At 34.1% G+C, this 18,180-nt stretch overlaps 1 protein-coding gene across 3 annotated transcripts in view; it reads right to left on the bottom strand.

Annotated features, from left to right (window-relative positions):
- The window catches only part of LOC148830363 (disks large homolog 2), a 107,094-nt gene that overhangs the window by 13,185 nt on the left and 75,729 nt on the right, over positions 1-18,180 (bottom strand). For all 3 annotated transcript variants that reach the window (XM_088920533.1, XM_088920534.1, XM_088920536.1), the window contains 3 exons: positions 9,952-10,128; positions 8,500-8,575; positions 2,389-2,488 (listed from right to left, as the gene is read on the bottom strand). In XM_088920533.1, coding sequence (XP_088776659.1) covers positions 2,389-2,488; positions 8,500-8,575; positions 9,952-10,128 — 353 coding nt within the window. The remainder of the gene's footprint in view (positions 1-2,388; positions 2,489-8,499; positions 8,576-9,951; positions 10,129-18,180) is intronic.

The raw sequence follows: 18,180 nt of genomic DNA, 5'->3' as shown, positions 1-18,180 counted from the left end.
CCAAATACAAATAGACCCTTGGCTTGATAGGATGAAAAAACTTTATTTTAACTCTTTATCCTTATTTTAACTAGATAAATTTACTTTCAGTAAGTATATTAAAGGTTGACAACATTATTGATGGATGATAATCACACATACTGTAATTGTTCATGTTCTTTTGAAATTATTTGAGTTTAATGCAATTGTGTTGGGGTGTACACAACAGCTGACAGACTGCTGGAGGAACAAAAACAGTTCAGGGAAGTCAAAAAGTCTAAAACCGTTAGTAGACAATGAATCTAGCCCAAGTTGAGCATGTATGTCAAAGGGATAAAATGTCTTGATGACCATACCCTGGCAAAAAGGAAGAACCATCAAAAAAGTACAGGATTTTTATTAAAAAAAAAACAGTTAAAAACCATAAGAAACTGTAATATTACTGTATAAATATAATATGCCATATTTAAAAAGATTATATTTTGAAAAGAATGAACACAATACATTCTGTGGTGTTAGTAAGTAGTATAAACTAGTGTATGTGCAGTAATGATGTAATAAATGATGTGCAGTAATTGTCCTGTGAATTATACTGTATCATTACTCTTTCAAGATAGAATCCATAGAAGCATTTTGAACTTGGCCAACAAAGGTTTTCCTCATCAGCATCTACTGTACTGTATGAGACAAGAAAAAATTCTAATACAGGTATATAGTCACCATGCATTAGAACATAGCGCATACAGCTTCAGTATTTTTTAAAGGTCACACGATAAACAAACTGCAGCATCAATGGGCATTTTAAGTAAATATGGCTTCAATCATATTATCTATACAAATACAAAGGAAGCCATAGAGTTCTGAGTAGTTCAAACATACTGTAGGATTCAGTGTATGGACCATTTTGAGTTAGAAAAAATAGAAAGAAAGAACAAAGCTGTAGAAGAATGCTAAAAATGTCCACTTTTAAAGGGGAAGCTATATTTCTGCCACTATAATGGTAAATAGTGATATGTTCAAAAAAGGGCTGTGGTATTTCATCTATTTTTTTATATTTTGTTCACCTAATTTTTCAAATACTGAATTACTGCAGTTAGGAGCTGAGAGACCAGCACAGACCTGTAATAGAATTTTTAAAACATTGCTTGCCGCCCTTTCCCTTCAAGGTGGCACAAATATTTACATTTAAATGAAGGCCAAGACAAAATTCAAACAAATAAAGCTTTGTATTTGAGTATGGGGACAAAAGAGAGACATTATGAACAGAAGTTCTATCAAATAAATCAGAGACACAGAACAAGAAGCCCTATCTCAAAGCGACGTGTGCCTTTTCTTTGTAGTGTCATGCAAAAGGAACATTTAAAATAACTGGGTGGAAAATATAATCAGAAAAAGAAGTAAAAACAAGAAAATAAAATGGGGGACATTCAGGACTAACATAGAGTAACTCTATCTGTGCATGCCAACAGGTAGGGCCTTGTCAAGGGAAAGTGTTAAAAACAAAACGTAACAGAACCAAAGAGTTGGAAATTAAAGAAGTGACCATTCCTGAGAACTTACGCAGTGTCTTTGTCCCATACCCGTCGTCACCTATTCCAGGCATGTCCTACACAGCAGTCCCCAGAGAGAGCCATAAGAGAGAGAAGAGGAATAACCGCAGAAGAGGAAGGAAGAAGTCAGTGGCGTTACAGTCGATTCTGCCCTGACCTGACCAGCAGTCTGGATCTCCACTCCACCCCGCGCTAGAAAAGTCAGCTCTGCTCAAGAGCCGATTACCACTGAGGCAATGAGTCAGTGCACCTTTGTTTTTTGAGAAAAAAGAAATGTCACAATTTATTTCTTCCTTAGAGAAACATGGAAGACTTCAGCCAATACTGCCACATACTTGGTGGTTCAGTTTATAATTTCTTTTAAAACAGAATTTATTTTTTGGAGTCAATTGCTCCACCCCTGTATATTAGAATGCTTTTACTGATTTGGAAGATTACGTCCTCTTTGATTTCATTGTAATCAGCATGTATATGTTACGTTTATAGGATGCTCTTAGCACAGGGTCAGATTCAAACTAGTATAATTAAGGTGAGGGTTCCAATAGGCAAATGTGGAAGCAAATGTTATCATGCTGCACACCAAAGTATTTTAAGATGCATGCTGACACAGAAGCAAAAGAGGTTAACAGGAAAACATCAGTCACTGCTCATCACAAGTTGTAAACAGATGCTGAACAGAACTGCATCCTTCTAACATTTCAGTGGAGCCCAGAGTGCAACCAGACACAGGTCCCAGCAGTGCTACAGTACCCTACGCTGCCTGCCTACGTGTAGCTGTGTCGAGGTGCATGGGTCGTGAATTTCTCATCCAGTGTTGTGTGGCTTGTTGTGAGACACAACCCTTCGGAGGTGTACTTACGTTCAGCGTCACTGGTTTCCTGCTCACTCTGCTCCTTGTTCTTGTAGAATGGGAATTTTCGTGAAAAGATGAAGTTCTTTTTACGCTTGTCATTGAATGACTGTGAAGGAGAAAAGGCATGGTGCAAACAGGGACGTCTAATTGTTGTCACACTCATGCTGACAAACCGACTAGTTGCAAAAGTGGAAGGAACAGCAGTGATAGTGCATCTGTCAACATGTGCTTTGTGCTGTTAAACAGTCCTATTCATTTTGTCAGACTTTAACATAAACTACTTTTATATTGTACAAAAAATATTTCTGTAATGTTAATAACTACAAGACAAAAAACATTTTAAAAACTGCTTGTTCAACAGTAGTTGATGGATTTTCATTTGAGAAAAATAGTACCCTTTAACTACTGACTTTAGTCTCAAACACATTATCTTAATTAATAATTTTTTTCTTGTATCAAAGCTACTTCATACAGTGCAATATATTTGCAATTGCAAAAGTTAATCTATTAAAACACAAATTTACAAAGCTGACAATTAATTTGATAATAGAAATGGATAGATTACATACTACAATAGATTAAATACCACTACACTGTAATTTTGTGTTATTGTTTCCTAATTCTTATATTCAGATGTGTGTTTTTGTAGTAATAGGAAAGAATCATAAAAGATTTTCAGATTTTAATATTAATCTTAAGGAAAATCAAGTATCTGTAAATTTGCCTCTTTCCTTGAGCGGTCATAAATCCAAGTGGAATGTGTATCTGGTCACTGATGTTCATGCCACAGTTACACCATTCTAAACATTGGTTAAAATGATATAAGAATCAAGAAAAAATGAGACAATGAATATGTAAAATATTTATCAAAATAAAGGTTTGCTTTATACCATGCTGCAAATTAAAAATCATATTCATGCTATGAAAAAAATGGAAAGTGCAAACGGAATAGTTATATCTTAACCAAACTACAGTAGCAGTCATGCAGGTTACTGTACATATAACATAAAATGGATTTACTGTAAATGAGATGTCTAACATAATAACAAAACAGATATTGTGTGTAGCCTGTATATACTGTATTAGTGAAGTATATTACAATATGGCATGTTTGTCAAAATTAAAAGAAAGAAAAGCAATATATAACACACCAGCTACTAGCAATAACAATACTTTTTTTTCCAAATTAAAAAATAGATGTATAAGTTACTTAAAGGAAAGTCAAATCCACTTGATTCTGCAGTGTTATCTGAATACATACTGTAGAGTAAACACAACTTTATAAAATCATTTCACAAATGCTTTAACCCTCAATGGTACTATGTAAAGCAACCCCTGAGCGCATTTTAACAAAACAAATGCATATTCTGTTATAGGACATCTTTATCCTCCTGGTGATTTTGATCAGCTGTGTGATAAAAAAGACAATGAATTTGTGCAATGATATATACTGTAATTGACTATCTTTTATCTATTTTATCTATCTATTTAAAAATTCTGGACTTTTTTAATGTTTTAAAGATATCTATTTACAATCAAATGCAGTCTTCAAGCCAACTGTATGTTTTCTGTTATCGTCTATCTCAGTTGACAGATAGCAATAAATATGATTAATAATAAATACAGCACATTAAGTACAGTATATTCATCCAGAGACATGATGTTTAAGAGGGTCCCTAGATCACATGCATGCAAGGAAATGTTTCAGAGACCTAATAGCTGTCTGTTAAACTTTTGATGATCAAAATGCAAACTGAATTTTTATAAGAAATTGTATTTCAGAACAGGATGAGATACGGCTTGCTTAGCTCTGTTTTCTCCTGATAAAAATATATAATAATCTTACTCAGGACAATAACATTAAACGAGAAGTGAGCTAACACTGCACTATCATGCATGTCACAGATAAATTCATTATGATAATTCCAAATACATATTTTAATTAAAACATTCTGTTTCATCAACCTTGCATAGAGCTCCTTCAGCACTGCAGTAAAGCTACTTCCTTCTTTAACACACACTTGTTCAAGTAAAAAACAGATCTTACATTATAACAACAATAAAATGCTTTGGCTGTTTTAATAAAAAACACACAAAGAGGCTTTCACTATTTCAAAATTGAACCTGTTATATTTAACCTTTGTGCATTCTGGAAGCTTGCTGTGAAGTTGCTATGGATACCAAGGACTTCATTAAAACAGTAACAATTCTGTTTAATACTAGTGCAGAGAAAGCATCTGAACATTCAATGTCAGAAACTTTGTATATATATTAAAATTGTACAGTACAGAACAACCCTGTACAGAATTATTGTGAAAAAAGTAGCCTCATATTCAGACCTTGGATGTCAAACATGCTCAAATCCATCCAATAATTTAAACCTCCCATCTGCCACCTAGAAGTATCAGACACATACTGTAGATGCCCTATTGTCAGTTTTCCAAAAGGATATTCAATTCAAAACTGAAAACATGGTACCTGGCACAGGCCTGATTGAAAATCCTGGGGAGTAAACTGCTTTCCTCAGGTGAGATTAGTTGAATCAACAACCAAAATTATCACATCATCCACTGGGAAATCATCAACTGCTGTGTTTGAAGTCATCAGCATGAAATAAACAGCCTTGAGAATGTTTCATCAGCCTTTAAATGCAAAAGCGTTCTCAAAAGACAAGTTTAAACACTGCCAAATGTTGCAGAAAATGAACCATGCATTCACAAAAACTCAGCTTTGACAGATTGACAAAGGGTCATATCTTTCCTTCCCCATTCATGTTACATTAATTTATTCAATTGAGAATAAAACGAATATACTGTATATATATACTGTACTGTATATAATTCAGTTGTTTTGGAATCTGTCCCAACAATTAGTTTTGAAGACTTTTTATCGAATGGAGCATACTGTAAAAGACAAAGTAATTTAGAACTGATATAATTCAATTCAAACTGTATAATGTGTTAAACCTACAATGTTGGCAATTCTGATTATTTTCATAATCTGAATTTTTGCACCTGAATGATACACACAATATACAGTATACAAAAACAAAATACATGCATGTAATCTACCTTGCAATAAAATGACTGTATTTGATCAGATTTGACATCCTATAATAAAGATATATAGTAATATATTCAGTTTGTGGTACAAGCATCCCCAACATTTAATAGAGAGAGTACATAACTACTCAGAGTTATAAAAACGAAGGCAGTGAACATTGCTAAGTGTAAATAAATCCAGAAAAGATGCAAATTTAACAAAGTCTTCATTCTTTAATATTCACTCGAGCTGACAAAATCACCAGAGGACAGATGGTATTTTGTGACACTGGAACGGCAGTCAAGTTGTATTAAAATGCTTCTCACAGTCTTACTCTTAAGCCATTAATAGCAGTTTCACGTTTATGGCAAACTATTGATATGCATGCATGGATTTAATAAAAATCAATTTGCATCGATAATTACATAGTAAGGAAATTACTGCTCTATTCAGCAGGATGTGCTGTCAAATGCACAAGCCATGAAAATGATTCAAATCTTTTAATAACAGCAATCTTTTTACCTGGAAACACATGCAAATGGGAGGCACAGCTGGGGCACAAAGCATGATGATTTGTGCTCTGCACAGTCAGAACAAATTACAGTTTACAAAAAATCCACAGAAAAAGTTTTAAGTAAAAAAAATCAAACTAACTGTGCTTTTCGTTTACTTGGGCACCAAAATGGAAGAGCCCTGCACTTTGGTCACAAAAAGAGGACACTCTATTGCAGTAATGCACTTAGACACAAAAAAAGTCTTAGAAAAGTACAGTATGCAATATACTGTACACTGTATAATAAAGTCTGTACTGGATATCCTGTATGTAAAATATAAAAAAATAGCAAGAGTGGGTACATATAAATAGTACTCAATAAATTATCAGTGCTGAACATTCAGTACACTTAGTCTTTTTCTGTAGTGTCATTTTTTCCTTGAAATGGAAATATTATTATTTATTTGAAATGTAGCACTGCAAAACAAGGAGTGAGTATGCTCCCTTAGCATTTACACAAGTATACTTCCATAACCTTTTTATTAAAGTAGTAAAAGACAAAGGAAAAGAGAATCATTAATGTAAATGCTAATGTAAATGCTTAAATGCAGCACCACCCTGCACTCTGCTAGTCATGTGTACCTGTAACTTTGTAACCTGAGTTTGACTTACTAAAATATACCAAATATTTATGGGTATACTTTAGTAAACACTATTTAATGGATGTTCATACTGTGTACAAATAAATACTGTATTTATTTTTAGAACCAGTTAAAAGTGGCTTTTTGGCTCTCTACTGTTCCACTGTCTTCACAGGAGGTGTTACACTCTGCTTCATATGTTATAACCACAACTGTACTGTCTGCAAAATTACCCACAAAACCTGAAAGAAAAGCATTAGATCATTTGACTCTCATTTGATGTCAGATGTTTGGAGATTATTAGATTATCAAAATTATTGGGGAGTTACAGTACAAGGATTAAAAAAAGAGTTAAACTGGGTTTAGTCAACATTAAGAAAGGGTTGTCATTTTGGATAAACCATCAAGTAACGTAATTGTTCTGACCACACTAAAAGCCATGCCTGGCATCACATCCATTCGGGAGGACTCAGAGTTTAGCTGTCAGACCTTGCAGGAGCTCTTGTTTATCTTAATCCAGTCTAGCATGAGTAAGTAATCTTTGTGCAGGTCAGGTTGGGACAAAGTAAAATTAAAAAGTCATATTAAGTTTTAGAGGTGAACTAAACATATTAAAGATAACAAAATCATTTAAGTACAGGATTGTTTTCACAATTTGAGCAAACGAAATACTGCATTATTTCTTCCTGAAACTTTTGTTTTAAATGTCATTCACTGGCTTCATTCTTTTAAGATGAGAGGTACAGTATTGCATTTTGGGCAAATTCTAGCTTTATTTCTTAGATTTCATTTATTACCTGCTAAGTCCAAACTGCTGATAATTTGTTCCTCAAAGGCAAGGTACTGTACAGTGGTTAATGATTTGTTTCAACCTTAAACAACCTTCTTTAGTGTCAATTTGCCTCTGCTACAAAACCATCGAGTGCATACTCTATTTGGATCCTCAACAAATAGAGAAGACCACCTCCCACCTCACTGTAAGCTGTAAATTCAAAACACCACTGCCTTATACACATTTCACTGATAAGCGAAGGTGAGATCAATTAACATTAACAAAGCTAGCTTGGCAGCCTGCAACACTTAAAGTTTGTGCCAATGGGCTGACTTTTTCCCTCACTTCCATTCCCTGTCAGACACTATCACAGGTCTCATTCCTGTGATGCTAACTGGAACAAGCAACCCGACTAACACATTGACAAAAAAGACAAGGGCATATTATTCCTCAGGTTTTTCTGTTCACTCTGGGTTTATCTTGTGTGCTTAAATGGCAAGTCATAATGTGTGCCAGACAATTGTCACTTGAACGATGCTTATTTTGTTGTGTGGATATGGCCAAAATTGTAGATGTTTCAGAAAAAGGTTACACTTGCAGTACTGGAAAGACTGGGAAACATAATTACAAGGAATGTGCCTTCCTAAACACCTACATAAATAATCATAATAATAATAATACAGTAGGTTGATAAAATGATGTTGGTGCACAGTATGTCTCTTTAAGCTTGTAATTTACCAAGGACAATGAAGAAGGGAATTTATTAATATTGGCTTAACCCAAGAAAATTAAAGCTTGTTAAGAATGCAGTTCCAAATTAATATTTAAATATGGAGAAGAGCATACAGTATCTATGGCTCTTAATGGACCTGCACTTAACTTGCATAAATTATTGTATGCCACTAAGAAACAATTCTGTGGAACTTTTGTTTTAAAAATATATTCAGAACTTTTGCAAATTAAAAAAAAATAAACTTTTTTTTCATTCACCCAATGTTTTGAACCCCAGTTGAACAAATATGATCCACGTTTTATCACAGATTCCTAAACAAACCCTACTGCTCTTTCAGATTGCGTTGTGCATCAGTTTAGAAGTAAAACAAAAGTCATGTTTCTTATGTTAATTACTCTTTCATTCTTCTTTTCGTTCTTCATGTTTGCTGACTTACCCCCTTGCCATCAATCACGCCTGGCTTGGCATTAAATTTCACTGTCTTCAGTCGTGCTCTTTCTTTCCTCTCCACTCTGCCACAAGCGGGAAAAGCAAAAAAATTAGCCTTCAGCAAATGTAAAGATCCCATCAAAATCAGTCACTGTCACCCATACTTAACAGAAATCAAGGGTACACTCGTGGCAAATGCTGTCAATTTTAGCTCTTCAATAAACCAAATAATCAGAAATCAAATACCAGATGACCTTTTCCAAATACAAACAATATATAGTATGTTATACAGTATATAGTATACTATATGCTGTACATGCATATACTGTATGTATATAAATATATAAGTATATAAATACTGCCACTATCTTTGTTCTGAACACACCTTACTTTAATGTTTTTTTCAGAACAATTATACTGCATATTGAAGGAAAACAATTGTTATTTTCTAATATTTGAAATAAGGAATATTTTTTTTTCTCAATGTAACACAATTTGCATTTATTGTAGATATCCAATTTTTTCACTATGTTTTAGTTGAAACACTAGATTAATACACTAAAATGCTAAATATATCTAAATACGACCACCATTTCGATCTGAAAAATTTACTTTCTGTATGAAGACTGACCTTAATACAAATCTATGACAACACACATACAGTAGATATTTAATATTTAATGTATTTTTCTTTCAACTAAATATCAATATAATTAGAAAAATATAAATATCTTGGTTTGAGATGAAATATTTTTATTTCTGTTTCATTATTTTGCAGTCAATCAAATATTTCTACCTAAAGAAAAGTGGGTTAGACTAAAATAGCTCGGATTCCAGTAGCTAAATGTAGTAATCATATGTTTTGCCAAAATAAATACATACACAAAAAATCCACAGTAGTGAATTTGGGGAACTATTTTCAGAAAGGAATTAATAGGTTAGGTTTTTTTAATATATCCAACTGATTAATTATGTTTTTGTAAAATAGCCCTACTTCATTTTTTAAATTAATTTAATATTTAACACACAGTTTAAAATGAATAAAAGACTAAATGGTATACAACTTAAATTCTATAATTGGAAAACGATTGTCTCAGGGGGCTCAGCATTGACCAGGATTCAAAACCAGGCATTTTCTGGCGACAGCCCACACACCACATTAAGCATTCACTGCCCCACCTGGTGGTTTTACAAAACAGTGCCGTCTGACGGAAATTTTTTTTTTAAAGTGCTGTGTGCTGAGGTGTGTCACCACAAATTGCTGCATTACGCAGCATGCATTCTGAATGGCTGGATCTGTACTGTATTATTAATGGAGTCTTTGTAACACCAACAACCGGCTGCTTATCGTATTGCCCCCAAGAGACCTTGCTGAATGAGTTAAGCAATGCAAACAGCTTGGCTGTTTGTCTGAAAAGCTTAAGAAACAAATCTGTCCGCGGCACCGTTGCTAGCTTACCTCCTCTTGCTCGGAATGACCCCCATTTCTTCGCTGTCCCCCTCCAGTGTGACCCTCCTTGCTTGCCACCACTCATCATCTGAAGCGTTGATAACATGGAGGATGTTGCCATATTTAAAGCTGAGACCTTGACTGGGTAACCCACTGTCCTTTGTTTTCTCATAGTCAAACAGAGCTCTGCAACACATTAATATGTACATTACTCTTACAGGTTTAATACCATAAACACCTTCCTTCATACTCCACTAGTATCACATTCTTATTCTGATTCATCTTAAAGAGTTTTTTCTAGTTTTTGTGTTCAGTAGTTACCAACAACAAAAACAGTGTGATTTCTGTTCATTATTCTCATTCAATACTTCTATTTTCTTACTTTTTAATTGAATGAAATGGCATTGCAGCACATGTTTACAGCTACATAGATCATTTGTGAAAATATAGTGAAAGCCTTATCTGTTTAATTTTTGCTAGACGATTACTGGGCATTGAAATTGTTAAATTTAAACTTAACTGAATGATGGAATGATAAAGATGTCAATAGGAGTAGTTTAAAAAAATCATACAAATGCAATCTTACATGTCACGTTCTTTCTATTATACTTGGAATGTTGTATGAGTTAAAAATAAGAGTTTGCTAGTATTTTCATACTGTATGGTGTCTGGGAAAGTGTCTGGCTTAAGCCCAAACATAAGCACAGTATATGTTCTCAAGCTTGCCTTCACATTTGAATTCGGTGTGTAATAATAACTGTCCTAAAACCTACATTATCTGAACTTTGAAGTATAACATGAACACAACATTTACTGAAAAAACATCTTTGTATAATTCCATCACAGTTTTTATAAAACACATAAGTCAAAACGTTTTGAAAGCTATTCATTTCAAATTATGCAGGAATTTCTCTTTGACAGGTGAGGACATTGGGCTCTAATTGGGAAATTTACATGGCAGTCCATAGCCTTTTCCCCAGCCTCATGAAGGCCTAGAAAGTTTTGGTTTTGGAGACTGACTTTTAATGAATTCATTCTCCTCAAGACATCTGCAACCTTTTCAATGTTTGCATCTCAGTAACTGTCATGAAATGAAACAAAAAAAAAGACCAGTGGAGTTTCTGTCTTGGGAAATAAAAGACAAAGAAAATATGACAAGCCACATGGAAGGAATTCTTTCAGTTTTGCAGACTATTTGCTGATTAAAAAGCTACAGTATTTGCTGCATAGTAAACTTGCATTAGAACTGACATGACCCCATTAACCTGTCATCAGTTTATGAAATGTCTACTAGGTTAGCTACAAAGAGGTGCTGAGCAAAGAGCGATCACTCTTGTCACCACGACAGCCTCTTAGTGTTTCAATCAAAATATGTACTGCTGGCAAAAATTCCCAACACAGTCAAGCTGCAGGTTGATTTATTACAGTATGTGTCTACCAAGGGAAAAACAACACTGTTGAAAACAGTACCTTGACATTCCCTTTGAGAGTTTTAATGGTCCTCAGCTAGAGGTATTTTTTAGAATCTGTTGTGAGCACTGAGACAGCTCAGATTGAAGGACCTTGGCTTGTGGCACATTCTGTGTTGCTCGGAGTAAAAGTACTTCACATTATGGAAAAAAATTGATTTGATAAAGTCTCAGATTGAAACTGCATGATAAGGGGCATTTGTCTTAAAGGTAGTTCCTTGTGTTAGATGAAGGCAGCAAAACTCCTTTATAAGCTGACTAGTATAACTGTCAGAAAAGTTGCAATGCAAAAGATAACAGGACACATATTCCAAATCTTTCTTCTCTTTCCACGCAGAAGAAAGAGAGGTCCCACATCTCCTACTGACCGCAAATGTTCATCAGATGCTCAAAGAGAAATAGGGTTTTTACAAGATATTCCAAAAGCAGCCACCAAACACAGTATGTCACACATTGTCACAGTCTCCTCCTTGAAGAGTTCAGAGGTGTAGATAGAATATAACAATAACGATGGCACGGCCACAATTGCAAAGGCATGCAATGGTGTTTATTACGAGGAACTGTGTTCCCAAAGTCCACACCCAAAAAACAAAGTGAAAACCACAAACTAACCAGGAAAACAGAAAACAACACAAAGCTATAGTACAATAATATATACATTAATTGCTATAAAAAAATAATTGTTGTAGGCAGCTACTATTCTACCCCACAAGCCACTTTCTCCAATATTCCCCCCTCCTATCTTGAAGAGCTCCTTTTCTAGGTTAAACTCCTCCCCCTAGAATATTCCACTATAAAGCAAAAAATAATTTTACAAAATAATAATCAGAATTCTGATATACACAATTCTCCATTAAGTACACAACTAAACAATAAACATAATATTACCAAAAATAAAATATCATACTCCTTTTATGTACATAACTATTGTTTAAGAAAATACTATCCCCTCTTAATGGTATCTTCTTACAAATCAATCCACGCATGCACAACCCTGAAACAGGCACTACTAAGCCAGCCCCTGTTGCCATGCCAAAGTTTGGGTCCTACAGGTTTGCAGGAGAAACCATTTTGCCGGTGAGAAATCCAGACAGCTTTGAAACACGTGAGTTGATCACCAGTTTGGTTCATTTCACTTCTAAAACAAAGGAAAATAGGAGTTTGGTTTGATTTTATGTTTGATTTTGATAATACGGGAAACAACCTTACTTTACTCTATGTGAGTAAAGTCACAGAGCAAGCAAAGCTATCCCCGTAATTCCAGACTAGTTTGTTTACGTTGGAAACCAGCGTTATCGCCTTTGTTTAGATAGTGAAATGTTTACGTTTGGGTGTGTATGTGATCATGTGGATACCTCACGAGTGCCAGGCGATCTGGAAATGGAGTCTCCTGTCACACACATACATGACTTTTTTAAAACAACGTTACTGATTTGTTCAAAAGCATAATATCTGGTTAGCTTTTATAGTGAACAGTTTATCAGTATTACGTCTTTACTGAAAAGATTAGTTTGACCGGAAGTGACCATAATAAATAATAATAAATCATTATAAATAATCATAAGAAATATAATTAAATGTAATTATTCATGAACAAATGCTACACATACTGTACATTTAATGCTGTTTATCTTTTTGTACTAAAAATAATCTAGTATTCTTAACAGGGCCTGCAATCTTTTTCTTAATCATTACTACAGTATGTGTTACGCCACGTGCCCGGAGGACTCGTCATTCCACCTCGCATTCCAGCACGGTTTCCAATTATCCAATTTACCTCAGCCTATTTAAGGCTGCTTTACACAATTCTCTCGGATCAGAATTAGGTTTATCCTGGCTAGAGCCACTCTTTCTATTTGCTTATTTGCTTCCTGACCCTGGTTTGTTTCCCCGACTACGTCTCCTGGTTTCGGTTTTGGAATTATACTGATTGTACTAGTTTTGACTCTCGGCTTCCTCGTGGCTTACGCCTCCACTTCTGGTTTTTGTTCTTTTGCCCGGCTTGATTACCTACGGTTTACGGACCTCGGATTTCTCCCTCGACTACGCCTCTGGATATTGTTCTGGTGTCTGCATAGGGTTCTCACTACTACTGTACTTCGCAACACTATGCTAGTACTGGCATCATTCTTACTGTATGTACAGTACAACAGACAAACATAGCTTGAGTCTCTTTTTACTAAACGACGAACCCATTACTGTGTTTTTCCACAATCTCATCTTTTTTCCCAGTTTTGTCTGTATGTTATATACAGTAACTTGAGTTTTATTTTCAGGCTCTTTTCGTTAATATGAGAAAATACAGTGTGCAGCAGGTAAAATCTCAGTGTGCGGTTACTTCTGATGGGAAATTTCAAAAGAATGTTATTCCAGGAGTGTAATATTACTACTATAATATGATTTACAATATATTAAAAAAATACATTTAAGAAATCATTATATAGACAATTCTGGATTTCTTGTAGCAGTTAATGAAAGAAGAAGCAGAAAAAACAAATGTGTAAAATGATAGCTACTGTACCCCTTAATTTTCCTCTACAACACTGAAATGAACTAACATTCAGAAATACCTTATTATACCTTATTACAAGCACAGCATTTTCCACACACCCTTGAAAATGTTACTTCTCCATATGCGCCTTAATGCATTGTTCTAAATTAAAAAAACACATTTACAATCTGTGAAGTGTTGATGAACATACTTAGGTGAAAATCATAGACTCTTTAAATCGAAATAAAAACAGGATTAAAATCAGATGGTGATCTCTTTGTTTTGATTATTACTGTATAAGCTATCATACGGAGTTGTGCCTTAAAGTCTCAAGGATAAAAAATGTGGTTATCATTATAACAACTCTGTCATACAGTAGTTTGCAGAAAGATGCTAGGCCAGCAACATCAGGTCCTGCGGTTTCATACAATATTCACACTTTTAAAATGTGTCATATTACAATGTGACACAGAGTTCCACATTCAAGTGTTGAAAAGAGAAGTCACAAATTATCTCTCAGAACCTTCCATTTCTTTGTATCCAAGGTAACAAATCAAGAGGATGTGTTGTATTTCTTCTACCCATGAGGAAGAGGTCATTTTCAATAGCATTGCAAACTCAATATTAGAGATTCGATCCAACATGTTATTCACACTCCCTTTGTGAAACTGTATTAAGTTATAGAGACAGGAATATTGTATACTGTACATATCTCAACAATAAGCATAATTAGATCTGTAAAAATGATCCAGGAAATCAATATTTTAATATTTTGATAAAGGCTAGTTTAATTTCAGAAGATATAATAAAAAAAACTAAATTCTGTGCAATAGTTCCATGCTGTTTTATTTGCATAGTCTGTGACAAGTCCTTGTCACAGAAACTCCAAACTTTTAATTTGACCTTGATGGACGGATGGATGACTTCATGGCCTTCTTTTATTCATGCTATCTTTTTATATTGCTAAAGTCTAAAACCTAAAAATATGTTTTGCACAGTTAGTAATGTTTGATTTTCTTACTTTCCTTTTTTCTAAAGATTAAAAGATTTAATCACTTTGTGATGCTAGCAGACTAACATCACACAGTGCTTTTATTAGTATTAGTATTAAGTTTGTGAAACCCATGACAGATCTACAACTGTGCTCTCCATGGTGGGTGGAAAAAGCAATGTTTCTAAATAGTCCAAGCACAAGGTGACTTTATTTGAAATGTCATACAGTATGCGGTGTGACTGCAGAACACAAATAATTTTTAAATAGATATGATTTAATTAGTGACAGTAACATTCCAAGTATGAAAATTACTTTGTTAGTGAAAACGGGTACCCAAGGAGCTGTACTGTATTTATAGCCAACCTCAGTTAATTATTGATAACATTTATAAAGTTTAACATTTATTTAATAAAAGATCTTGCACTCAGGAGGCTATTGTCGTCATATTTTGAAAGCTGTTCCCTTTTGCTCCTTAATTTTTAATTTATTTGGAAGGTTTCTTCCATTCCCTGACCTACAGTACGTAGCTAAAATTGATGTTTTTTTTCATGAGCTGCACAGAACAATGATTCTGTCCTTGAAAATGACATTTCAGCAATGATGCACCAGGAGTTTGCTTACATCTACTGATCCCCCCACATACAGAAAGTGTTCCTTTGCCCTAGCCATACATATAACCTTTAGTCCATTTTATCCAGAATGCACTCTTTTCAAAAAATACATTTGGTTAATCTACATCTAAAGTGTACTTTAATACAGGGTTAATTAAAAATCATTAGCGAAGGAACTGAGCAACATAAGTATTATTCAAAAGAATATATATCGTGCTTTCTTTTTTAAGGTTTTTAAAGATTATTTTGTTCAGAGAAAGTATTTCTGGTAGTATTTCTAAGTATTATTCTAAAGTGAATTGCGATTGGACTGCAGAAAGTTCCAAAGTGGAACAAAGGGATGATTCTACACCTATGTAAAAATAAATACGTCCTAGTTCACCTTTTTCCATCAGTGCTTATTAAGTCTCTAAAGATAATGCACAATTTGAGTAAAAGAAAAAAATACAGCAAATAGATGGACCAAATTCTGCTTTTCCTTTTCCATTCCTTTTCATTGAAGCCAGAGATACAGAAAATAACTTGTGCAGAAGGAAGGTAGTTTGGTGATTTGACAGCAGCTAAGCAGAAAAAGAGCTCATCTTTTTTTCAGCCATTCAGCATTTTCTTGTCCTGCTACTGTACAGCTATACAGCAAAGATTGCAATGGCAGGTGCTTGTATTTTTAAGGGTGAGCAGCTGGCTTTAATATTCTTCATGCCCACGCTTTTTGAAAACTGTTGTTAGTATTTATAGTCCAGGCTACAAATGGTGGGTCGTATGCTAAAAGCACCAGATTTTCCATGTGTAGAGTTTATACAACTTGTCACCCTTAGATATGGGCTGATTTTTTTTTATATCTGCCATTTTGAAGATGGCCGTCAAGCATTCTTAACATTCAGAATCTTATTGATACTGCATGTAAATTGCATACTTCTAATCTGTACACTTCTAAACCTAAAAATAATGTTAAAGAGGTCTGAATTGCTATTAATTTAAATATTCCTTCCAAGATAATTTTTTTTTATCAAACGCACTCAATACAATTTTTCTTAGTAATGTAAAGAACTTTCTAGACTTATTAAGCACTACAGCAATTAACCAAATTTTAGATTTATTTACAAAATACCTCACAAAATACTTCATGTATTTGTAGGTAAAGGTACAGTATGTTATTATAAGTATAATCAATACAATACTGTATGAGTATTCTTAAACAAATAATTTTGTTTGACTGTGATATGAAATTTATTAGCCTAACAGCAGTAAAAGCCTGAATTTGGAGAATGTGTGGCAAACTCTTGGTAAATGCTAGTCACTTTGAAATGTTTAATAACAACATTTATCATTAAGAGAAGGTCATTTGTCCCATCTAGACCTTTTGGTTGCTAAGCAGGTTACTGATTGATGCCCTCATCCAACTAATTCTTGAAAGAACACAGGTTTTTGGCTTGAACTTCATGGCTGGGTACATTGTTCTAGACCTCCCACAAATATTTCAATTCTGTCCATATCTAATATTAATCAATAGATTAAATTTATTTGGTAATTAAATAATTTGGTAATTATTTGGCATTATAACTCTTAAAACCTTATTTCTTTTAAACAGTTGTTTCCTGACTTAATGATCCACAAAAAGGACAGACATTAAATACTAAATGGGGAAACAATAACAAAGTCACTGCTTTTTCATAGTGACATTAAACAATTATGTTTTTGAAAAGTCCCATGTTCTGTGACAAGTGTTTTGGCCATGACACTGTACACTGCTTGCTGTCATCAAATTAACTCTAAAGGGCTATAAATACCTCTCCAAGCAACATATACAGTAAATAAGCCAGTGCTTCCACAAAAATAAACCCCATTATAAAGATTAAAGTTAAAAACTGCTAAAGGAAATGCTAGAATCAATATAAGGGAATTTATTTTTCTAATTTATTGTTCTGTTTCCTGTCCCTGTAACTAGCTAGAACTATGAACAAAAAATTCATTTCCAATCACTTTCAGAAACTAAAAACTACTTATGTATTCCTCATGACATTTCTTCTGTATTTTGCATTATTTTCCTCTGAACTACTACTGTACAGCACAGAAACAAATTAGAGCAAACAATCTCTAAATACTGCGGCATAAACCGCTTTCCTTTTTATGAGTAGCGTTTAAAGAAATGGTATAGTTGCATCCATTAACCTGCCTGACTCATGATGTCAATTTCTACAGTTGTCTGGAGTTTTCACACAGTCACCATGGAAACATACATTTCTGGAAAGGTTTCTATGATACAGGATAAAAAAGAACTGTGAACATGAATATACCACAGAGATGTTCATAATTAACAAAGTTACCATATTCACAATAATGCACATGATGCCTTTAATATGGAGGTGTTGAAATTAAAGGAGAGAGGTGACAAAAGAAAAACACATCATTCCCTAAGTCACTGATAAGATGAGACACAACATCTAGAGAAGACAGATCTGCTCAGAAAATACACCCACACAAGGATGAAAAGCCTTAAATGAGGCATATGGATGATTAATTATTAAGCCTTATTTCAAAAACAGTCCTGAGCATGTTATTTTGGTTTACGTATCATCTTGAAAATACATAAAAAAATCAACAGGCCATTATGTGTGACAGAAACATACTGCATGACTGATATTTCAAAGACTTGACGTTTTCAAGGAAGTCTGA

The sequence above is a fragment of the Atractosteus spatula genome, chromosome 7 (assembly GCF_055471065.1).
Source record: "Atractosteus spatula isolate fAtrSpa1 chromosome 7, fAtrSpa1.hap1, whole genome shotgun sequence".
NCBI classification, from domain to species: domain Eukaryota; kingdom Metazoa; phylum Chordata; class Actinopteri; order Semionotiformes; family Lepisosteidae; genus Atractosteus; species Atractosteus spatula.
The sequence above is the reverse complement of the archived record's forward strand: the minus strand, read 5'-3'. Positions and strand labels throughout refer to the sequence as shown.